The sequence below is a fragment of the Cyrtonyx montezumae genome, unplaced genomic scaffold (genome assembly GCF_038088225.1).
Source record: "Cyrtonyx montezumae isolate F1298 unplaced genomic scaffold, pur_monq_1.0 scaffold_3, whole genome shotgun sequence".
Lineage (NCBI taxonomy): Eukaryota > Metazoa > Chordata > Aves > Galliformes > Odontophoridae > Cyrtonyx > Cyrtonyx montezumae.
Genome location: NW_027072034.1, coordinates 22990426 through 23015729, shown reverse-complemented (window position 1 = coordinate 23015729; position 25304 = coordinate 22990426). Strand labels below are relative to the sequence as shown.

The following is a 25304-nucleotide window of genomic DNA, read 5'->3' as shown; positions in this document are numbered from 1 at the left end:
AACAATTCTGTCCACAACACTGAAACACAGCTGTGGTTGGGGATATGCAGAGCATGAGAGGTGTGGTTCATCTACAGGGCTGTGGAGTGCTACAGTTCAGGAAGCACTGTCTGAAGTATTCTCACATGGCAGCTCCTAGGAGCTTAATAATGACGAAGTACCTTAACCAAAGACATTTTTATTGGGTTCAGTTTTCAAGCATCATTAGGTTAAGGTCTTTTTAGGAAAGCAAATCATTCAGGATTTAAAAAAAGAAAAAACAACAGAACAACCTTATGAATGACAAATGGTACACGAAGATTAAGTAAGATTGAAATAAGATTTTATCAGGCTTAAGAAAAAACTGCCAAAAGCCAAATTGTGTTCTGAACCTAAATCACTGAGCAACATATGAATAAAATAGTCCATCTTCAAAAAAAGCCAACATGGGTTTAATGCTAGTCACCTGACACTGACAGCAGTCTCTTAATATAAGGCAAAAATAGTGACTTGCTTTTTTTGTTTTCCTTTCAACCCACATTAAGTGCCATAGGCAATAGTTGCCATATTGAATATGCTTCATCAAGATCTCCCAAGGGCAGGATCGGCAGAGAACGCTGACTCGTGCATTAAGATCTTCTCAACATACTGACCATCCCAGGGCAACTTCTGGAGAAGAACCCGGGCCAAGGAGTGGCTGAATGCCACACCGCGTTTTTGCCACGTGTGTGCACAACTTCATTATGGTGTGCCACGACCGCACTGCAGCGTTACAGCCACGGCACGCAGACAACACGTACTGCACATCTAAAGGCCTGTCAATATACTCAAAGTTGCAGAAGATGTCATTAAATACTCTATGCAGTCTTTATGCATCCCTCTCCCATATAATTGAATTTTTAACAGGTAATGACCCACTGAAGACATTTTTACAATATTTATTAGATTATGAATTTATAAATCCGAGGACTCAGAGGCACATAGTTTAAAAGGCCAAGAACACTGAAACTAATGAAGTCACAGAAATCAGAATATTTGTGGACATAATACCAGTAAAAAATAAAAATCACATCCAAACTAAAAGCAACGCTTCTTAAGAGTCATCCTTCAAGGTCAGCATAATAAAAAGTTCTCATTTCCCTCAAAGAAAAATAATTCATCCCACCTACCAAGCTAGAAAACCCTATTTACAATTGTACTTTAATCAGAAGTATCATTAAGTCGTGTAACACAGCCGGTTCTATTCTGCCATTAAAATTTAACATTTATCTTAAGGTATCGTTGTATTTACAAACGCATAAATATTGTAATTCTGATCTTCGTTCAGATCGGAATGAAAACAGGTTGTTAAGTCACAATACAAACGTGTTAGTGGAAGGAAGTGTCTGGGGCAGCTGCGTATTCAGTATCATTCCCAAAGAACAGAAAGCCAACACTTCTGATAAAGCTCAAGTTCATCACACGGACCAGGTTTTTAACTTTAAAGGTTTTTTTTAGTTTCCTTTAAGTTATGTTGATGAAGATTAAAACCTTTTCTGCGTTAATTCTTTACATCCGTTTCTTCAGTCAACTTTCACCACACTGTAGATTTTGGTTACAAACCAAAAGCATGCAAAGAATCCAATTGTCCCTAAAAAAAATTAAAAAAAAAAAAAAAGGTTACATATTCGGAAAATTGCCACAGCAGATGCTCATTTCAATCTGTATTTATAAATACATGCATGCAATCCACTACCTGTAGGCTTCAGTATACACAGCAGATCAGACAGGAATGGAACCTGGCCTTTACAGGCACCAACTAATACATGCCTACCTAATTTTCACAGTCAGAGAAGTGTAATGTGCAACTCACTAAGTTGCATCATTTCTCTTCCTGCACACTTGGTTTTCTGACTGCCCAGTCCAGCTCCCCCGTGTCGCTCCATTTCCCCCTACCTCAGTGAATAACCCTGCACGTTTCACCTGGTCTGCTTGGCATCTTGTATTTTCTATCGAAGGTAAGATGCACACCAGAAGACTTCTGAAAACACTTCTGAGATAGAGGCATTAGCAAACCTGAGCTGAAATTGAAGGACAAGGACTGGTTCCCCTAAAAAAGGAGAATCTCTTTACGAAGCTCCACCAGACAGGCTGGCAAAGCCCAAATGTATCGACTACTTTGTGTGCAGAATATTTTCATTAGAACTGCTCTGCTTCAAAACACAGCATCAGTCAGAATGACACTGCTCTTAAAAGCAGCTCAGAACAGCTGTCACGGGAACCTTCCCCTCCCACAAAAAGTAGGACAGGAAAAAAAACCCTGCACGATTATCTGATTTTTGCCTGAATACCTCCTATAAAGCCATCTTTAAAAAAAAAAAATCACCTTTGTTTAAGACTTGCTAAGAGGCACAACGGAAGCCGTGCACTAACCCATTGGGGACACAAGCTAGTGAGGAACCGTGAGTGATATCCCAGTAATTTTTTCCCTTCACGCTTGCTAAACTACTGATGTTTAACCGACTCATTGACTATGATACGTAGTTGTGGTCCCAGCTGTGAATCAAAGATTTGTCACATAGCTCCTGGTACTCTGCCTGCTGAGCCTGATCAATGACCTGGAATGCAGCACGGAGGCAAGAGCCCGAAGCATGTGTTACACTGCCATAGCAGCAGGGCACCATCAGAACCCTTCCTGATACTGACAATTCTTAACAGATGAGTAAGCAACAGCAGAATATTTTGATACAACAATTACGATTTTCTCTTTTTAGCTTCTTTATCATCCTGACACAGGGAGTCAGTTGCCTTTAGGAGCAGTTTTTGCTAAATTGACAGTATGGTTTTACAGTTAAAAATCCAGAGAACTCACTACCCCTTTTGTTTGCCTCTAATGTTGTTTCAAAACCTTATCTCAGAGCGCTACAACGCATCTCAGAGAACTGCAAACATCTGCATCTGAATGCGTATCAGCACACCAGGCTAAGTGGGCAGAATTATTGTTCAAAAATATGACTGCTCCCTCAAATTCTAAAGATGACTTACCCTTACTCTTGTGGGAAGTCAATTAATAAAAACCATCAAGCACATGGTGCTTCAGAAGTTCTAATCCTACGGTTAACTTTGCTTACATTCTCCCCTTAATTTCAGCGCACAAATGGAAGATTTCTAAGAACTAAAGCATGCAAGCTAACAGCTTAGCCTGAATTATAGAGCACGACTTGCACCTCCACTGTCCCAATTACATACAAATGACCACTACAGAAAGCATCTGAAGAGGTCATAGAATCATAGACTGGCCTGGGTTGAAAGAGACCATAATATGATCATTTAGTTTCAACCCCCCACCATGTGCAGGGCCACCAACCACTACACCAGGCTGCCCAACGCCACATCCAGCCTGGCCTTGAATGCCTCCAGGGATGGGAGTCAATTCTTCACATCCCTGTGAAAGGAACCTGAAAAGCATTTCCCAAATTCACAGTCAGGCACTGCACAGCCAAGTCGGATGACCAATCTGAATCAAAGCTTTCAAAATCATTAGATTTTCTTCATAAACATGGAACTTGAAATCATTTTAAGCGCTCAAAATAGTATAAAAAAAACTACTATTCTGTAGGGAATGCTAGAACAGAATTAAATATTTGTAAGTATTTTGAGGGATGGCCACATGGCAACTTTTCGCATGAACATCTGGAAAGGAGACTGCCTGCATCTTCCACCCCAAACAAGGGACAAGCTTATCTGACTGAAAATTTCTTTGTAGTATTGAAGATCACAAGGGGAAGACTGTCACCTCATCTCACTGATGAGTACATTTTTTCCTTAATTGTCTCTGTAACTGTAGACTTGATGATGCGTTTGAGGTGTGTTTAAAGTGAAGACAATTACAAAGAAAAAAAAAGAATTTGTACCACAGCCAATAAGGAATGAATATAGCCAAAGTATTAATCGTTTTGAAAGGTTTCTTGTTTCAAGATCTAACTGTAGGCCACTGCTCAGCTTAGCAGCCCAGTTTTGCCTCATCCTCTACACTAAAATGTGATAAACGTGATGGAGAAATGAAGCAAAACTAGTTGGGAAAACATCACAGATACTTATTAAGCCTGTAATCTTGTATCAAGATAAGCTTTGCCAAGGTAAGCTCAACGTTTAAAATCTAGGCTCAGTGTACTTACCTGTGAAAAGGAAGAAGATCAAAACCATAATCATGGTATAACCAAAATATAAAATGGTGCTAGCTGTTCCCGTGATTTGTAGTTTAGAAAAAAAATAATGTATTGCATATACTAGGAAATAAACTGCAGTAAAACCACTAGTGAGAAATGAACGCCACTGCCAGTGATAGTCCTAGAGGTGGTGGGGAAAAAAAATAAAGACATGAGTAAAACTGCATATACCCCTAATGCTCTGATTCTGCTACTGAATGCAAAGCTACTAGCTGCCTTTCTTCTATTATCATTTCATCTAAAAGCAAGCTTTCACAGTTTTGATCTACAGAAAGAAACTGTATATAAAATCAACAGTGCTTTAAGTACACTTAAAGTTCAGATGTACAGACATGACTCATACGTATCAAGCAGGCAAAAAATCCCAAACCCAAGTAAATCCAATCTACTATTGCAAACTATGGAGGTCCTTAATTTCCCCCTTCACCACTCCAGATTGGGCAGATGCATGAATGCACTCTCATTACACAACCTGAACAGGAAAGACTTCAGAAACCAGGAAGTGAGACTGTGAAGATGATATATCTGACTCAGTGACACTCAGGGCAGGGTTTTATTTATTATCTATTTATTTACAAGTTGTGCCAGACCTAGCGTGTTTCACTTCTTAAAGTCTTGGCTAAAGGATATTTAATACCCATATTTATGTCAAATTCTGTTAATACGTTTTTCCAATTACAGAAGCCTTTAGCATTTTCTGAAGCATCCCTAAAGCACTACTCAGTATGAATACTAATTAATATTTCTTACCTCAGCACACAGATGGAAGTAACACAGCAATATTGTGGCCTCAGAACATGTAATAACCAAAATAATGAATACCAGAAACAGGAAGCCAAACATGTAATACATCTGGTGAGACCTACAGAAGAGAGTTCCCAAAAAAATTAAAACAGGCACCACAGTGGTATTACTTCTCTGTACACAGTAATATCACCTTCACCTTAAGGTATTCCCTTTCTCACTGAGGCACCATTAATTCCGTGGCCATATGATTGACTAATTTGCTTTCTACATCAAGAAAGAGAGCCTTGACAGCTCAGTCTGAAACCAGCGAGAAAGGAAGGCCAAAGCATGCCCCTGGTGTTTGGGATTTTAGGGAAATAGCTGACTACACATAATGAGAGAAATTACAGTTCCAGTGAAGTCAGTGTGACCTCTTCCACTGAACTCAGCAGAACTTAGATTTCACCTCACATTTCAATCAAAGAGGCAGAGCTGCAAAATAACAAGAAATGTCAAATGCTTCAGCAGTGTACGCTGGGCAGAGGCACCTATTCAAGGTTCAGAAACAGTTTAAATATAGCCAATAACTAAACCGTGCCAGGAGGAAGACAAAATCCTTACAGTAGATTAGTTGTCAACATGCTATGAACTTGCATCAAAATTCACCTGAAGTAGTTACATTATTTTTAACATGTAATGGAATTAAGCCTGATGCCTTTGAAAGGACAACAATTTTTGTGATGTCTTTGTAGTCACGATTTCTAGCTCAACAATAAAAAAAACAAATCAAACATTCTCAGATCAATTATGATATGCATATGTCAACTTTAGAGTCAGTTCCACAAGAAGGCTGAAGAGCAGTGTGACACACCCAGCTGCCTAAATGGTGTGAGCCTGCTGCAGATTGCTGTGCATATCACAGCCCCTTCTCCATACACCTCAACAAGCAACACAGCCACTGAGTATCTTCTAAACCACAAAATGCTGAGAAGGTGTTAACATTCACATTTTTATTGAACCAGGATTCTGCTATTTCTGTATCCCTCAAACTTATTCAATGCATCTTGAATAAACTTTCACATGGAAATGCCAACCTTTTATCACAGAAGGTTAAATTTAGGTTGTGGTGAACGTACCAAATACTGTTCAGAATGAAGAACAACTGGATGAAGATGCACCCAAAAGGCAGAATCCCTCCCATGATAATTCCAGGTAAGGGCTTCGTATAGAACGACTGCTCAGGAATCTGACGAGGAATTTGATTTGTGCGAACAGGGTGTTCAATAGCCTTCAAACAGAAAAAAGAAACTGCTAAATAGGTAACAAGTCTAACTACACCACGCCCTCTTTTGTTTTCTCTTTGACATGAGTGCTGGCAGAAGTCTACTAATATAGAATATTGACATATGAATATGCACAGGCTCATCTAAGACTACACACACGTTTTCTACGAGTCCAGCTAACAAAATGTGCAGGGCAAACCAGCTGAAAGAGAGCTCTTTCTAAGAAACACTGCAATGTTTTTTGCTTGAACATCCACCTGGGTATCAGGAGAAAAAAGCACACCGAATTTCAGTTAAGAAAAACAGGATAACTACAATTGAACTGTGAAGCTTTCTGGTGTAACTAAGTATTTTTCTGAAGGCACTCCAGCAGCTGCACAGAGAGCTGAAATGCAGGTTGCCTATACACGGGGAACAAACACAGAATTAGACAGACTCATGGATCTTTAAGCTCTTGGAGCACTGTAATGTTCCAAAGCAAAAGAGAACCACTGATTTCACTCTTTAGGGTTTGGTCACCCTCAAGTAAAAGTAAGAGAACTGGTTGGTTTAGGAGGAAAGCCCAGTTAATTCAGTGTGTGCCAAGCAACAGTAATCATTTATGGAATGTTTGAGTGAAGAGATTTCACAAGAACTCCCAACTTGATCAGATGGTACCCTGCTTGTCTCACACTCTGCCGACAGACAACAGGAACAAAACACACAGGGGAAAACAAAATCAAACGCCTACAAACGCCTAAGTTGCTTTCCTTTATGCTTGGCTGGGTCAACAGAATTTTCTGGTAATGAGAGATGCACTAGTTAAAGAATGCCCATGTCGCTGCTTTACCTGGAACAGTCATTCAGTCCAACCCAACGATAACCCTGATCAGTGCTCAGAAATATCACTCAACGACTTCATATCAAAGTCCGTGAATTTCAACATCAGGTGCAGAAAGCAGTTTTAAAGAAACAGAACAGGACTGGAGCTGACAATGTGAACTAGATGAGGTGCTACTCAGTCATAGCATACGCTACTCGGTCACACACACATAACAAAATAAATAAATCACTGTATATCGAGAAATACTTACATTTTTCTTAAAGCCAAAATAGGCACCAATAAAGGTCAGTGGAACAGATATGCAAAACCAGAGTGCCAAAATAGCAACCAAAGTACCAAACGGAATAGCTGCAGAAGAGCCTTCTCCCCAGAGGATGAGATTCATGATAAAAAAATCCGCAAACACAATTCTGAAAAATACGTAACACACTTAAGGCACAGAAATACTTCTCAGTATTTAAAGAAAACAAAACAATAGAACCGCACAAAGATTTTAGTGCAAACGTCCTAAAATCAAGTGACACAAGAAATATCCAAATGAAGAGGTCAAGCTACCAATTCTTCTGTAATCTAGTGGGATTGAACTTCAGCAGGAGCTGACATTCCAACTAAGCAATTTCAAATATATGCTTGTCTTAACTATGCTTCAGGGTAGGACTGCTTGCTGTGATTAAGTAGGAAGATTTAACACAGTGTATGACACCATATAAGACCAACTGTAGTGTGGTCAGAAAGACAGCCTACAGACGAAAGGATAGAAACCAAAAGGTACATCTGTCTAAAACTTAATACCACAATTTTGCTCTTTCTTAAACTAGCTTTTTCACATGGTCAAAGTAAACATAAAACTCAGATAAAACAACAACTATGTATGACATGCCACTAACATAGTTATCTTTGCGAAATGCACCTTCATGTTCTTATAGCTTCTGGAACAAAGGGCCAACGTAATAAGATTTACTCGTACAGCTGAAGCCTGAATATTAGCTATGCATGTCAGAAAAGCAATTTAATTCTTTTAATCACTGCTATATTCTCAACTCACCCAGGACAAAGGAATGATGTCAGCAGGACATTTGTTTTCCATTTCTCACCTCCAAATGCTATATTAAAACATTTGACAGTCATCAGAACGTGCATTAAGCTCACAACTATTAATTTTCCAGTCCATTTAGCTGTTACACTTAGCTTGCAAATACTCAAATAATGTGCTATCATGCTCAAATTTCTAACAGTAAAATATATCTTTAGTAATAATAAAGCCAAACTCCCTCATCTTATTGCTCGATCGCAAAGCTTCAGAGCAAGGGAAGCTCTCAAATCCACAAGAAAAATATTCAAGAAAATAAACTAGGCCTCTGACCACTTTATCTGTGGTAAAAGGAAGAAGATCTGCAGCACTTTCAAGTCTTTAAGAAACAGTTCAAACCTGTTACGATCAAGAACTTCAAGTTTTCTGGCTTTGAATGCATGTTTCATTAGAAAAACATATTAATATAAATATGTGAAATGCAAGCTAAGCAGTTTTCTTGAAATAACTCTTGTCTAAGAATCTTACAAGTTAGGACTAATGCTGAAAAGAACATTGCTCCTCCCTGTAAATCTTAATGGCATTAAGCACTGGTGATACCAAAAGACCTTGGATAGCTTTATTTAAAAAAAAAAATCTGTAAGAGTTCGTATTACACTGATAAAAATTCTAGTCAGAGTACTTTCAAATGGAAATACCCACAGGAATTCCAGCTGACAATTTCATCTGAGCTGTGCCCCAATGACACTTTTTTCTTATTATTATTTTAAGACTCAGAAGTGATTATGGGTAGAGTTATTTTAATTAAGTTTCTGTTCCTTCAAAAAATCTTGGTAGAACATGGCACTGGTAATTAATATTAACCAGTTATTTTCCACTCAGTCTTTCTTTTTTACAACATATTCAGAACGATAGTAGACCAAAACAGTCCAAAAAAACCAGGCTTACTCAGTCATAAACGATCTTGCACCTTAGGTAAGGTAAATAAGACAAGGTGTATACAGAATGGCAGACTTAACCATAAAATAAGTCAGAAGGTAAAGTTACAGATGATTTACGGTGAGTGGACAGGCCATGATACTGTGGCTAGTAGGAGTAAGGGGAGGAAACAGTATCAGCTAACTACTGTCAGGTGTTCAAACAGCACTGGGATGCTGCAGCTATAGAACACCTAATAATTCACCCACCTCCAGTCTGAAAAAGCACTGTTCTCCCAAAAACTGAACTAGCTAAGAAGTGACAAAAGTATCAGTCAAGAACAGAAGTTCATTATTTGGAAAAAAATGTGTTATCAAACAATATCAACAGCTAAAGCTAATAGCAAATTAAGGGTCTGCACTCCTCCAGCCATAGGAAAATCTAAGTACAAAACTGTCAGAAGTAATTAGTATTAGTAAAATTAATTTCCCTCCTAATTCCATAAATACATAGCAGGAAGAGCAATTCAGGGTCTCTAAGCACGATCACATCAAAATCAGTTTAACCATGTCAGTATTCTATATGTATTTATCTTAACTACAGAAAATACATTTCTCCATCTTGCCCTGAGGGAAACTGCAAACCGTACAATAAAAGCCAGTTCTATGACGATAATTTACTTCAATGAACTTAAGCCCTGTCATTTTAAATAACTTTTACTTACATTTGTAGAATCTGGCAGCAACATAACCTGCTGGAGTTCCAAGCAGTACCCACAACACTACAGCACAGGTCATTAGAGCTCCCCGGTTAGCAGGTGACAAAAATCCCAGGCAAGCGAAAACTACAAAGCAGAGAGATGTGCAGTTTTAGAAATTAATTACACATTTGACTTAAAGCCAGTATACCATTTACTGTACTTCAAGTCTACTGTATCAGCTCAGCTGTTTCTAATCTTAAGACATTTCTAGACAAAACCGTACTGCTACTTCTACACACAATTAGCACTGAAGAGATCGTTTCTACAGAACCGATTTCTTCCCGTTTCATTACTTACACAGAGTAACAAAAGTCATAATTAAGATCTGTGTGCCAGAGCCTAGGAATACAGACAACAGCATTCCTTTCCTTGGGGGCCTGAAAATATCCCCATGAACCAGCTTCCAGCCAAATTCTTCCTGCGCATCTTCCTGTAAAGGAAACACATCTACCTTAACACAAGAGATCACCACTGACACAGTCTGTAACAAAATAACTTTTTGTAGAAAGAAATCTAGTTCCAAATATACTTGAGGAGATACATTTCAGACTTACAGTGGAATCCATCTGATTGTATCTTGCAATGTCTTTATGCAGCGTCCTCAACATAATCATAGCAACCATTCCAGACAGAAAGAGGACAATCACCAAGGAATTCATGATGCTGCATTGATTGAAAAACAGCAGAGACATCATTCAAATCACAACGTAAAAACACTCTCGTACACTATGCTTGAAGACAAACTTCCTTCTCACCTAAACCACTGAATATGAGTGTGAGGCATGGATTCCAAAATATAATCCCATCTTGATGCCCACCTTATATTCTTTTCTTCCTGAAAGAAGGAACACCAATTTCAGACACAACCGGAGTCCAACTTAAATTCAGAAGTTGATATTCATGCAAAGCAATTTTAAATCTCACACTGAATTAAAATTACATTTAAGCTGTGCCAAATTAAATATTGTATGAATAACGACTTGAAACAGACCTAAGAGCTGACCACGGAATCTAAAACAAAACACTTTCTGACTAATATTAAGACCCACGTCTTCTTAGAGCGTGAAGTTTTACATTAACCCACACTGAATTCAGATGACTAATGAAATACTCGAGAAGGTGCATTTTTTTTAGCATACACAAGTCAACACATTCCACATTCAGAGAATAAGCTGTGCTACAAAAAGAGCCTTCAGCCTAGAAGTAGATAGGTTCACATTCTTCTTCTACTTACGCTGCCTCAATTCCTGTCCTGCTGGGGTGACCTGATCCCTAACCTGACAGAACCTCCAAGTCACATAACACTGTGCACAAGACAGTAAAACACACATGTGGCTGGGCATGCTGTTTGTGTGAGAGAAGCAATGTAGGTCTTAGACTAATGCTTGGGCATCTCATTTCTTTTTCTTTTAAGAAAGAAAATTCCATTAAAAAAGGTACACGTCGCTTGTTCATCCTAACGAGACTCATTTAAGTATCTCTGCATTTGACTGATGATCTGTTTCTGTGCCTTTAAATAGAGAATGGAGGAATGAAGAATTGCAGCTTCTCAGTTTTCTACAGATTTCTATGGGAGGAAGATCTCGGGGAAAAAAAATACGAAGTTTTTGCTGTAGGACTGCCTACAGCACTCATTTGCCAAAGTACACCATTTTTCAGACTTGGAGCTTAGAGAGAGAAAAAATCTGCCAGACAATCTTGACAGACACAGAAAGTGTGATTCTTTTAAAAACCATTTTACAGGGTGCGTGGGGAGGTATGCAAAACTGTGAGGCATATATTTAGGTCCCACGCTGCATTCCAGTTCAAATTAAGTTTTTAAACCACAAATGTGCTATTTTGAAATAATTCCAGCTGCCTATCTTTGTAATTCTGATTAGTAACACTAATGATTCTGATCATATCTTAAGAAGTAACTAACATAAAAAACATAGCACTCACCTGAAAAGAAACTGAGTACGTATAAGCAATTTTGACTTCTCCGTTAGCCTTGTTACTTATATCCATAGGCACTCCTGAGCAATCAGGGTTGTCTGGATGAGTATGCTTGTAGCTGCAGGAAGAAAGAACACAGCATGAAAGCTGCTTCACTAACAGCACTATTAAGGCATCATTTGTGCATCTTATCAAGCATCAATTTCATCCACGACTCTTCCCTTAAATATTATATCCTCTATTAGTGCCTCAACTTTCAGAACTCCTAAGGAACATACCACAGACGGAGGACTTCTTGACACCAACTTTTTACACAGAGGTCTCTCTCCTAAAATATAACTACAGAAGAACACACTCTCTAAAACACAGCATCAACAATAATAAGAAAGCAGTTGTTGAAAGGCCACACAGACACCAGAACAACTGAGGAGTACACTGATTATCTCATTGCATTCAGATCCTGATTGCTGAAGACATCAAAACTTGCACCCTAACTACTCCTGCCTTGGGCACTGACAGCTTATTCAGTGATGATACAGAATGTTCCCCACTAGGATAGCTTCCCTTAAAATGAAGCTTGAAGAAAATACATGTTATCTTTTTATCTTTTTTGCCACACATAGAAAATAGTGCACAAAGACCTACAAAACTTGGAGTAAGATTGCATTAGACTCCACCAATCAACAGAAAGCTCATGTACACGTCATATACCTGAAAAGATTTCTGACTAGCAACAGGCCTCCAAATCAAAGCAAGTATCCACGGATGGACTGCTGCCCAACAACAGCTTATTTCTGAATACTAACCTTTTTGGTTCAAGTTTAGCAGCAACAAGTCTTGCTCCCAGAGCTTCATTTTCCACAACATGGTAATATATTTTTATGTCAACGTGATTGAAGATATAAAAAGTATCTTTTTCATGAAATTCTGACTAAAATGAAAAAAAAACACGTTTAAAAAAAAATCAAGAAGATGAAGACACCTGAAAGTCATACAGAATTTAATTTTAGACTGCATAGTTTTCTTGTCAAGGAGTTCTCCCTGCAAGATGAATGCACATTTCTGGGAATACAAAGGCAGTGAATTGCTCAATTTCATTAAAAACAAAAAATACATATAACAGTTTGAGAGTAGAACTTCACTTGAGATGTCTCAGGAAATGACAGTACTTCCACTATATTCAACTTAAGCAGCAAACTGACAAGCTACATGACAACTTCCATAACTAGATGTGTCTAATAAACAATTAACTATTTTAAAACACAGTGCATATTTTTCATAGATTAAAATAAACCTGTCAAGACAAACAAGGCAAATAATTGCTGTCTGTGACAGAACCACTTCCACATTTGAAACCAAAGATTCATTATGAGCAACAGTCAGGAATGTTGAACAGACATCTGGAGTGAAGGAATGTTTCAGTTTGAAAATTAGCCAGTTAAACAAGTCGTTAAAAGCTTTATGTCTACCACAGCTCAGTTAGTACTTCCTCAGGGTCCTGTCCCCATACCTTTCTACGAAGGGCCCTATTGATAAGCCTGGCTTTGATTCTTAAAAGGTGTTCTTCTCAAGTCTTTCAGTTACTTTTCCATGGAAATTCAATTACTCTTCATGGAAAAGGTCTGGAGTCATTTGAAAACATTCTACATTTCCTAATATATTCTTATCTCCATAATGCTAACAATACATTTATCTGAATTTCCACTAGTTGATCCAAAAGGATGCATCTCTCACAAGAGAAGCTTCACTCAGTATCCTTACATACTGCCTTTTTCACTAGCCCACATTTTAAGAGATGCACTCCTTCAACAACTACCAGTTCCCATTCAGACAAATGAGCATGTCTGCAAACAAAAACAAACGTGTTTCCATGAAACATTTTTATCTCACAGTAATGGAAAATTCAAGCCTTTGAAAGTTTACACATCATAGGCAATGAAGGACAACATTTTTCTTCTCCTGTACTCCTTATATTCTACACACTGCCCACATTTATCTCTCCCCTCTATCTTTTTGAGCCTTTCTGTATTAGTACACAACAGACAAAACAGTTCTTAGACAAGCTGAGGTGAGACTTAGATACTGAAGTACCTGCAGATATATAAAAACATTCATTTTAGGGAACAAAAGGTTCTTAAGATAGTGAGGACTCATCGCAGGAATAGGACATAGTAGAAATATAAGTCCTTAAAACAGTAAAAAGGAGATATTAAAAAAGAAATCAAAGAAACATACATTAATAACACAGGCATCTTTTGGACGGCCATCTTCTGTAATGTAACAGCCGATGGGAAAGCCAGGATTGCAGAACCTCTGTCCATCTTCAACATCATAGCACCAGGTCACAGGCATGTTGTCCACAATCCTGTGAATTATATTCTGACACTTCATCATCTTTCAAAATACACAGCATAATGCAACTAAAAATAGACAAATCAACAAGTCTTTCTCTGCAGTAGGTGTGTTGGAAATAGATGGCCTACTCTGTGATCACAAAAGCATTCTATTTACTGAGCTGGTTTCTGAAGTGCTCTTACAAACACAGCTGAAAACACAAAGCCACTTCCATTCTGAAGACACAAGAATTAACTGTTTCAGTATTTTTTTTCTTTAAAAATAGCCCAAGTCATCCATTAAAGCAGCTAAAATGAACTGGATCATTTCAAGTTTCTTCAAGACAAAAATACAAAATAAAAAACCGTGCTCACACATTACTTACACATTATTAATCCTACAACTTTCCAATTCCTCTTCAGCTGCAAAATACGTTTCTTGACACTGTTTAACATAGCCTTAAGCTCTTTACAATGCTGTTCTCTATCCACTCACCAACCAGACTGTATCTATGTTTGGGATTGCCCCAGCCAAGGTGCAGGACCTTGCACATGACCTTGTCCAGCTGCGTGAGGTTAGCACAGGCCCACCTCTTACACCAGTCAAGGTCCCTCTGGACGGCATCCTTTCAGTCCAAGACACAGACTGTGCCACACAGCTTGGTATTATCTGCAAACTCCCTGAGGGTACACTCAATCCCACTGTTCATACAACCAATGAAAATATTAAACGGTGACAGTATGGACTCCTGAAGGGCATCACGTGCCACTAGTGTCTACCTGGACACCGAGCCATCAGCTGCAAGCCCTCAGATGTGGCCATCCAGCCAACTCCTTATCACTGAAATCCCTCAAAACCTTCTCTCTCCCATTTAGAGACAAGGATGTTGCATGGACTACCTGAAAAGCTTCACACACAAAACAAATGTGGGACAGTAAGATATTTTCCACCATGCTGTAAATAGTAAAAATATATATATTAAAAAAAAAAACAACCAAACAACAAACATCTCTAAAAATATACTTTTAAATTGAGAGATGTTCATCATGCTCAATTCTCCTTTTGCAAAACGAAGCACTAAGAATGTGCTTCTTTATGTTATGAAGTGTTTAACTAGCTGGAAGATAAATCTGAAAAGCAATTTATTCAAAGAAGATTTAAAATTCAGCAGCAACCCTTAAAGCATCATTAATTGCTCCAAGATATATCTGTACAGTTCTATTAGTAAATGACACACCAAGACATGAGACAACAGCCACCTTTTGGGCACTGCTAAGCCAGAAGAAGACATCTCACAAACTTACCAAGACACATTTCTGTAAAATTCACCAAGCTGCCAAATATCCTTTACAATTAAGCATTTCAGGATTACAATTGCTAAGCTGTTAATGGTAACAGATATCTGCTGAGGTCTCCTTAGGTACTTCACTTGCAACTATGACTTCAGACAACAATAAAGAACTACTAAGTGATGATATGTGGTGGCATTGTTGATAAAACAGTCATCCCCACCACTAGCTACCATACAAAACTAGGTAGCAATATTGACTCACACTGATGCAGCAGAAGAAAGATAAAAAAGCCCCTTCCAAAAACACAATTTGCAAGTACTCTGCCTCTAGCAGAGCTATGAACAGCAGTAATAATGACCAAATCTGACTTGTCTAGCCATGCTGCTACAGGGCACGGTTAAGCTGCTGATGAGCAGCTATTCCAGATGCAAGTCATTACACTTGGTTCTTATTTGAAATCCTACCTCCATACCATAGGCAAGAGGTAGCTCGTTTTGTTAGTACCTTCACTTTGTAAAACAACAACAACAACAAAAAAATCAGGTAACCCATTAACCTATTGCAAATGACTTTGGTTGGGATAAAGTTCTGCCCCTGCATCTTCTGTAGCAAAGCCATACAAAGCTGCCTTCAAGCTGCAATGCTGGAACAAATTGGTAATTTAAGAAGCGAATCATTTTTCAGAGTTAATCTGCACATTTGAAATGACTTGAAGAGATTACACATGAGGAGCAAATAAGCTATACAAGTATTCATGTATGTCTTCCAAGAACATCTGGGGGTGAACACTGTCAGCCAAGATATCACCGCTGCCATTGAGTCCAATTCAGTACGTCAATTACTAATCTTATTAAGTGTTCTTTAAAACCTTAAAAGTACTTTGCACCATCTGAGCTCCCCAGGAATTTTATGACACATTGAAGCCTGATAATAAACCTCCAGCAAATCCTCACTTATGCTACACCTTGCTGATAAGGTCAGAATCCTACACCACACTCCTGAATCATTAACCACAACACGAAGCCCCTTCCACTTTGTGGATCTATGGCTGATGGGTGACTGTCACTGCTATAACAGACGTAAACAAGGATACTTCACGCCACTGATTGCAGTTTTAGGGCAGTGGACTCAGTGCTTCAGTTGTTTAATTTCTTGCTATTGAAGTAACTAAAAATATAAGGAGACAGAGCACTCTAAATTCAAAGGGAAGTTTCCCCACTAAAAATTTAACTACATCTTATTTGAATTGAGACAGCTCTATCAAGTTTTTGGTACAGGCTAAAAAACACGCTTAAATATACTAAGTATATTTGTAAACTGATGTAATCAGAGGAAAAAAAAAAGTGTTTTGTTTTTTTTTTTCCCCAAAGGCTGATAGAATCATAGCTACGGGAAAATTTTCATTTGATTTTTCATGTACGCACAGACCAACTTTAAAGGTTAAGTATTACGCCACACCAACGCGTACCAGTGGAATTCAAAGTGATGCAGATTTCACAAATACATGCAATATTTAATAACCAAATGAAGTATCTTTGAAGATCTACTTATTTCAGCATAAGGCATATACACTACAAATCCCTGCAAAAATAGCTGCATCTTTCAGAGCTCCTTTATTCACTCCCTGATTCACTTCCATAAGCACGGAGCCATTGCTTGCGAACCTCTCATCTCATTTATCTGCTTCCAACTTCACTAATTTTCGAGAGATTTCCAATTAGATTTAGACCAGTGAGACAGTCTACCCCTAAGAAGGGCAACAGTTTCCAACAGCAGAAAAAGCACTCGCTGCCTATTCAGTACAGATTGAAACTGAACAAACAGAATGTGGTATTACTGGAAAAATACTTAATGACAGAGGCGTTCAACATTTCACCTGCCTTTTTACCAACATATTCAGAATCTTTTAATTTAATTAGATGAAAACCAACTTTTGTTTCAGTGAAGCAGACAGTACTATTTGGAATCATACGGGTAATGCTATTTATGCTTATGTATTGCTTCCAAAGACATGCCAAAGTGAACAGCGCAGACAGCTTAATGCCTAAGTTGTTCCTTCTACACTAGCACCTAAAGGCTGCTGAGAGCACAGAACACCAACATACAAAGTACCACAGACAGAACTATCCACGTATGCCACCTGTAATATCTACACACAACCCACAGGTAAATGTTTCCCAGCTCCTGGATTTTGGTTCAGAGCATAGCTAAGTCCTAACTGAAAATCTGCATCACATACATATCCCATGTGGCCTCACCTGTATGGATCATCAAAAGAAAACCTCAACAATCAAGCAGTAACAGAGCACCAGCACATTTCAAGGTAATTCACATAGTATATATACATTTTTTGCAGTTTTATTATTTTTTTATCTGTTACAGATCCAGTGTATATGTGTTCCTCAATTTAATTAGCTCATTTTCATTGGCACCTTTTATTTCCATATCCTATACAACAAAGGAACTTTGCATAAAAGTTCCTCAGAGCTACTGATCCCATCTCTCAGGCACATCACAAAGAGAGCTCAAAGGCTCTTGAAGAGCGCAAAGATGACCTCAAAGTAGACTGAAAGTTTCATTTCTTTCCTTAAACCAATTTCTACACAAACAGGCACAAAGAAATAGCAGTATTTTACAGCGAGCAGTCAGCAGAAAAAAATAAAAATCACTGTGTTGGGAAACACACTTGTTTCCATGAAGTAAGCACTCACTCCTGGTGTGTGCTCTTCAAGTAAAAAGAAATAAATGATTATATTAAAGCAACATAACTTTTTCTGAAACAGAAGGGTAATGGATTTGGGTAACGGAAAGAATAAAAGGTAACGGATTTAGAAGGGCAGTGCCTCATGCTGAATCTGTATTAACATGCCAATACAAAACTATCAGTGAAACCAATGATCAGCAGTGGGTCAGGGTAACCAAACTGAACCGATGCCAACTCACCAATGATGTTGATAATTCAGCAGCATGCTTTTTTTCAAAAAATCTAATTTCTGCTTATCTTCTGGCTTTTTGGTATCATATGTTTTTGTACAAACAGGTTTACACGTCTCCTTCTTGTTGAATGTGAACTACAAAAATGAAATACAAACAAGCAAAAAAGATTGTTAAAGCACGTTTCTGCAATTTCAGAATGTCACAAGTTTTCCCCCATACATTTATTACTGTGTATGCTAATATAATAAAAAAAGAGTTATCAAGACTACGTACACTGACATCACAGAGAGCTTTTTCATTCTGGCACGTACTATTGACATCTCTTTGTGATCTTAGAGCATACTGTAAGATGCCTACTCTATGAGCATCTTGTTACCAACTGACATCTACTTTCTGCAGTGGTTTAGCAGACAAGTCCAATATGACCTCACAGTAGCAATGCTGTCCCATGCAGACTCAAACAAGAATTTCATCTCCCATAACGTGTACTGCAGAAGGTGAACGTTTCAGTCACCAAGAAGACCATTTTTGACTCCTCCACTCTACACCTGCACAATCTTCAGACACGGTTTCAAGAGTAAGAGTTTTTCCTCTAACAAGAGAGAAATTCCAGCTAAGAAGTGAGTTCCAAAGACAGATGGAAACCCCACAGCATTTCAGGCCACAGCTTCACGATGCAAAGTTAGGTTAACTTGACAGATTTCTATTATGAGGAATTTTGGATACTGAAATCCTTTGAGATAAAGCCCTAATGAAAGGATCTCTGAGATCCTGACCTCTTTTGGTCATATTAAATTATAAGTATTAATAAAAGCCCCTTTCAAATAACAAACCCTGTAAGGAGACGGTTCTATCCTCTCTCCAAACAACACTTGGCCAAGGTTTTCAGATGGACGTTTCTTTCCTTCTGCTTGACAGAAATCAAACCTGAATTATAGAAAAGATGAAAATTCACAAAGTTTTGTAGATATACACGTCAGACCCAACACAGCACCCCCAAATCAAAGCCATCAGCAAGTAAAGGAACTGTATACACAACAGTTTTTTACATCAACAAGTAAAGGAACTGTATACACAACAGTTCACTAATTGAATCTGCAAAGTGTGAAAATCACAGCCCAATTTGGCGGAAGTGATACAAATGGCAGCTTGATAAATCCCTTAAGGATAACCTTGTAGTTTGCTTAGACAGAAGGAAAGGTCTGTGTCTTTGTACCCAATTGATAAGGGAGGTTCCTGAGTGGTATGGAATACACAGGGAAGGCCTCCAGGAAGGGCTCTGAATGTATATAAACTGCAGACCTTTTTCATGTAAGACGTGTGACTGGAAGAGGGTATTCCCCCATGCATCCAGCAGTGACATTAAAGAACACCTACTTTCTAACAGTCCACCTTGAAACTCAGATTCTTGATCCTTCTGGTATCAGAAGGAACAAGAAAAGCCCCAGAGTCAAACCTCTTAGTCGGCTATTTCAGAACTCAGTTTATATTAATCAGAGGAGCATAAGCATTTCGTTCAGTAATTACAAGCTTCCCCTTTGCACAGAAATTTTAGCCAGGAATTAAGTCTTCACATCATTTCATGATGAGTCAATTGAAAAGCATGCAAACAAGACTCTTGGGAGAAATTAATAATAAAAATAATAATAATAAAATAACAATAAAAGGCAACAACGAGTTATTTACAATAAGTGCCATTAAATAAAAGAGGTTACAACACTTTTAGTCACCGAATCTTTTAATAGCACATCTTTCATGTTGTTTCTAACTTCAAGTGCTCGTATTCATTAAAATGTGAATATAACTCGTGCTTAATCTCTTCAATATTCAGTAGCAAAGTATTTTTCAAAGCAACAACTTCACATACTTGTACAGGGCACAGACATATTTTGTGTACACCTATGATGAGTACCGAAAAAGCATTTAACACCTCATTAAGATAATTGATGGGAAGTTCACACCTCATTACCACTTCAACTGATCTGGCTATAGGCTACTAAAGACAGCAGTAACAGTCTGCCCTATAAAATTACAGTATACACAGAGAGAAAGAGGGAGACAGGAAGAGAATCTGCAAAGAAAACCAAGAAATAGGGAATGAAAAGCCCATTTGTTGGAAATTTGAGACTTGCAAATTGTTAAAGAATGGAAACAAAAAACTAGAAGGGAAAAATAAATGGACGCTTGTCGTTTGGAAACTGCTATATCTAGACACAAATAACAGAGATAAATGAAATTCATCTTGTGATGAAGTGAGAACAAACAGTATATGATACTTACGCAGTATATTCATAAGGAAGGACAGACTCTACAGAGTCAAGCCTGTTCACAAACAGCTCGATTCCAGACTGAAAGAATCAAGATAATCAGTGGTTATATTTTGTCTGTTCTGATATATATTTTACATATATGACTTATGTCAATAAGGTAAGTGAAAGTCTCACACTGAACAGAACTGTGCAACTGTATGTCTTGAAATGCAGAATCTTGTACAGTGAAATATATCTGCTGGGACTATAAATGCTATCTAAATGCATCAGGAAAACAGAGACCACATGACAAAACCACTTTAAGGCTCACATGAGCACATAGGCTACAAGATAGCAAGAACTCCTATACAAGAATAATACAGCTATCACAGTTGCCAGTTTTAAATTAACATAGCAGCAGGAATTATCTTAGCCATCATTCTAACTTCTGCATAAGAAGTCTTAAAAGGATACAGCATGGATGAGATCAGTACGTGTGTACTGGTCCACAATTTTATTTAGCATTTTTTATCAGCAAAGCAAACTGAACCATCTTACTGCCATTAGACAAGAGCTGGAGACAGAAAAGGGAACGCTTTCAGGAGCAAGACCCCTCTCTCAACAGCAAACAGTCTATTTTCTCACAGAAACCAACAGGAGAGCTTCTCCTCCTTATGAAAAGTCACTCTCATAATCCAAACAATACGTTCTAGAGAAAAACCAGGAACTGCTCACACACACTGCAGCTCAGATACTCCAGCCAGGTACACAGATACACTGTCCCCATCCACAGGCTAGTCAGGTTGCAGCTCCAAGAGAGGCAGGCAGCTGTGAACTGCTACATTGACTTACTAAGTTAAAAGACATGTTACCACTCCTTTTTCCATCACCTTACACCATGCAGACTTGCTGCTCACACCTCTGTGAGCCACTGTAACTCGCTAACACACAGAAACTAGTCTGACAATACGTATATATGATAATAATAATAATAAATAATATATATATATACACACTACTTTTAAACAACAGAAAAGACAGTATTACTACTTCAAGCTACTACAGTCTGCACAGATCACATTCAACTTCTGACTGTGTTCCAACCAGAAATAGGAAAAAGCAGCTAAACTGATTGTGACCTAGCAGATCAGATGAGGGCTCAGAGGAAGGCAGAAAAGTTGTGAGCCTCATCGTTCTTGTGCTGCTATGCATGTGCCCCACTTAACAATGTCAGATCCCACCTCGCCAAGAGAGAGCAGGAGATCCACAGAGAGTATAACAGACAAACAGGATCTGCAGATGCAGTCTGCAGATCTAAATTTCAAGCAGGGGAGAACTCAATATTACAGAAACAGTAACTAACAGTGGCAACTCTAAGAACTCAGCTAGAACACATGAAAAATTAACATTGTTCAAGGAAGCTTAATTTTATGCACTCAAGTAAATTTTATGCTGTAGCAATTATCTGAACGTGCACTATCTTTTCCTCACCAGACACTAGACTAAATGGGGACAACTCAATTGAAAGAATGATTTAGACTTATCACATGCCTCTGTCTCACTTTGTACATAACCTGGTTGGCACAAGGTGGAGAAGTAACAAGAGGTGGCTTAACTCAGAAATAGATTTTCAGAATTATACAGCTGATAAGGTTATACTAAAACGTTCAGCCAGACACTGGTGACAGATTCACAGGAACTGCCTAATTTCACATACATAAAATGATACACTTTCAGGATAGTGATTCAAACATTTGCAGACATTACATGAGAGAGGAAAACAAAAAGCAACGATCCCTGAGCAGCATCACTCCACAAGCATCTTAGGACTGATGAAAGGACAGCAGGCAACCTGATTTGCTTAAAAGTCTTCTGACGCGATCCTAGCCTAAACCAGAAATATTTTAAACACAACAGTGTTTTTCAGGGATGCTCTAATGAACTGCAGACTGCAGCTTGAAAGCTTTAGCCTGCAGATAAAGAAAAATATTTCTTCAAGAGGGCAACACAGCACTGTAACAAGTGGTGGATGCGCTGCCCTTGCAGGTTTTCAAGGCTTGCTTAAACAAGGGCAGAGCTGATCAGGTCTAGTGCTGGCAGTAAAATTGAGCTTTGTGATCTCCTGAGGTCACTTCCAAACACTGCTTCTACAATCCCACAAAAGTACATCCACAGACTGTTCTGATGCTACGACAGAAGCAGTGTGGAAACAAGACTGAAGGAATCCGTGGTTATGTGTTCAGAAGAGTATGTGACTGGTCCAGACTGAACAACACACTTGAGAAAGAAGGGAAAAGAACAGCTGGTACCATTCTTTTGTCACAACAGTAGCAAACAGTTTCTAAAGCTCACCCAATGGAGCAAAAACTGACTCAAGAACAGATCCCTATTTGCCAACAACCTCATATTTAGTTACGTGAAGTTTTCTCACCAGTCCTGTAAGCATAAAAATAACTTTAAACTCTGTTATGAGTTCGGGATTAGGGAGTTTGGGATGGGGAAGCTCTGTGCTGCGGACTCGTGACAGCCGGGAAGATACAGCTGTCACTACACGCTCACCTTGGCTGGTGAGCCAGGACCTGTCGGAAAAACGCTTACTCTGCGCAGCACATACAAGGGCAGGGAGATGGGCGGGCCGCTCCCGGTCCGTAAGGTGCCGGCAAGCCGAGACAGGAGCCGGGAGCCGTGCGATCTGCTAACGTTACCGTGAGCCGTTACGCCCGGAGCTGCAGCGCGCTCCAACTCCCCAGGGCAGCAACCGGGCAGGGCGAGGAGATAAGCAGAGCAGCGCAGCAGGCCGCACGGCGAGCCGGGCCGCGGGAAGCGCCGAGGCCTCCACCCCCCGGGCCGCCTCTCCGGGCTCACCTTGCACTCGGGCGTCTCCTTGGAGGGCTCGCAGAAGTTGACGGGCGCCAGGCCCGGCAGGTAGAAGCCGGCGGCGGGAGGGGGCGGCGCGGTGACCGCCAGAGCGGCGGCGATGAGGAGCGGCCGCAGGGCCATGGCGGAACGGCGGTGGAGGGGCGGCTCCCTCGGCGCCTCACGCGCGCGTCCGCGGCACTCAACGGTCGCTACTGCGTCGCCCCCCGCCTCGAACGGCCGCCGCTTCCGGCTTCTGGCGCTCGGACACGTCACCCCGCGCGGCCCGCACGACGGGGGCCGAGAGGGAGGGGGCGGGGCCCGCGCGAGCCGCGGCGCCGCCGTGCGCGTTCGCTTCCGGGTTGCGGAAGCTCTGAGCTCTGGCGATCAGCGGCTTCTCAGCTCACCTCACCGACCGCTCATCTATTCCACACTTCCTCAGCTTTGTTATAAGGATGCTGGTTCTTACAGGGCTTACGGCACGTTGGGGATGCTCCTGAAGCTCACAGCCTGATGCATCACCGCGGTCCTAGGGCAGCTAAGGCAGCAGCTGGCAGAGGTTGTGTGACTACCAGCCTTGTTGTCATGGTGACTATCAGCTTCCCTGAAATATGCTGGAAATATAATACAGCACAGAAACAGCAGTCTAGGAGGTTTCTAGAGTGTATGGAAGATAACTTCCTGATGCAGCTGGTAACAGAGGTCCAGGAAAGTTATGGAATAAATCATCCTGAGTGAGATTACACAGCATGTGCGGGACAGCCAGGGCATCAGGGCCAGCTAGCATGGGTTCACAAAGGGCAGGTCCTGCTTCACCAACCTCATCTTCTATGACCAGACAGCTTGCTGATGGATGAGGGAAGGGCTGTTAAGCAAAGCCTTTGACACTGTACTCTCCTGCAGAAGCTGGCAGCCTGTGGCTTGGACAGGTACGCTCTGTGCTGGGTAAAGAACTGGCTGGAGAACCGGGCCCAGAGAGTGGTGGAGAATGGATTTAAATCCAGCTGGGGACCGGTCACGAGTGGTGTTCCCCAGGGGTCGACTCTGTGGCCTGTCCTATTTAGTATCCTTATGGTTGATCTGGACGATCGGATTTTGAGTGCACCCTGAGTAAGTTTGGAGATGACACCAAGTTGGGAGGAAGTGTCAATCAGCCTGAGGGCAGGAAGGCCGTACAGAGGGATCCAGGCAGGCTGCGTGCTGGGCTGAGGCCAGTGGGATGGTCAACAAGACCAAGTGCCAGGTCCTGCACTTTGGTCACAAGAACCCCAGGCAACTCTACAGCCTTGGAACAGAGTGGCTAGAAGACTCTGCAGAGGAAAAGGACCTCGGGGTGCTGGTTGACACTTGGCCAAACATGAGCCAGCAGTGTGCCCAGGTGGCCAAGAAGGCCAATGACATCCTGGCTGGTATCAGAAATAATTTTGCCAGCAAGAGCAGGGAATTGTCCCCCTTTACTCAGCACTGGTGAGGCCGCACCTTGGGTGCTGTGCTCAGTTTTGGGCCCTCACTACAAGAAGGACAGTTCAGCACTGGAGCATGTCCAGAGAAGGGCAACAAAGCTGGTGAGGGGACTGGAGCACAGGCCTTATGGGGAGCGGCTGAGGGAACTGAGATTGTTCAGTCTGGAGAAGAGGAGGCTCAGGGGAGACTTTATTGCTCTCTACAGCTACCTGAAAGGAGGCTGTGGTGTATCAGGGGTTGGTCTCCTGTGCAACTAGCAGTAGGATGAGAGGGAATGGCCTCAAGTTGTGCCAGGGGTGGTACAGGTTGGATATTAGGGAAAGCTTCTTCTCCGAAGGAGTGGTCAGGCATTAGAACTGTCTGCCCAGGGAGGTGATTGAGTCCCTGGAGGTGTTCAAGAATCGTGTAGATGTAAGGAACAGGGTTTATTGGACAATGTTGATGGTAGGTGTACAGTTGGACTCAGTGATCTTGGAGTTCTTTTCCAACCTTAATGACTGCTGACAGCTT

General features: G+C 40.3%; 1 protein-coding gene across 1 annotated transcript; it reads right to left on the bottom strand.

Moving 5' to 3' along the window:
- Positions 1-1486: 1486 nt before the first annotated feature.
- Positions 1487-23585, bottom strand: TM9SF2 (transmembrane 9 superfamily member 2). Its single transcript, XM_065740761.1, has 17 exons — positions 23340-23585; positions 20506-20573; positions 19059-19152; positions 18232-18359; positions 13898-14027; positions 12469-12593; positions 11669-11780; positions 10483-10562; positions 10282-10390; positions 10025-10157; positions 9692-9811; positions 8065-8122; positions 7270-7429; positions 6050-6201; positions 4938-5049; positions 4137-4308; positions 1487-1609 (listed from the first exon to the last, which is right to left on the bottom strand). The coding sequence occupies exons 1-17, from the start codon at positions 23472-23474 to the stop codon at positions 1542-1544; spliced, it is 1956 nt and encodes a 651-aa protein (XP_065596833.1). The 5' UTR covers positions 23475-23585; the 3' UTR covers positions 1487-1541.
- Positions 23586-25304: the final 1719 nt, after the last annotated feature.

Coding starts and splice junctions, on each gene's coding strand:
- TM9SF2 (XM_065740761.1), bottom strand. CDS start 23,474: ATGGCCCTGCGGCCGCTCCTCATCGCCGCCGCTCTGGCGGTCACCGCG. Junction 18,360..19,058: donor TAGAACCGTCTCCTTACAGG/GTTTGTTATTTG, acceptor TCATTTTTGTAG/TTCACATTCAACAAGAAGGA. Junction 7,430..8,064: donor ACATCATTCCTTTGTCCTGG/GTGAGTTGAGAA, acceptor CGTATTTTTCAG/AATTGTGTTTGCGGATTTTT.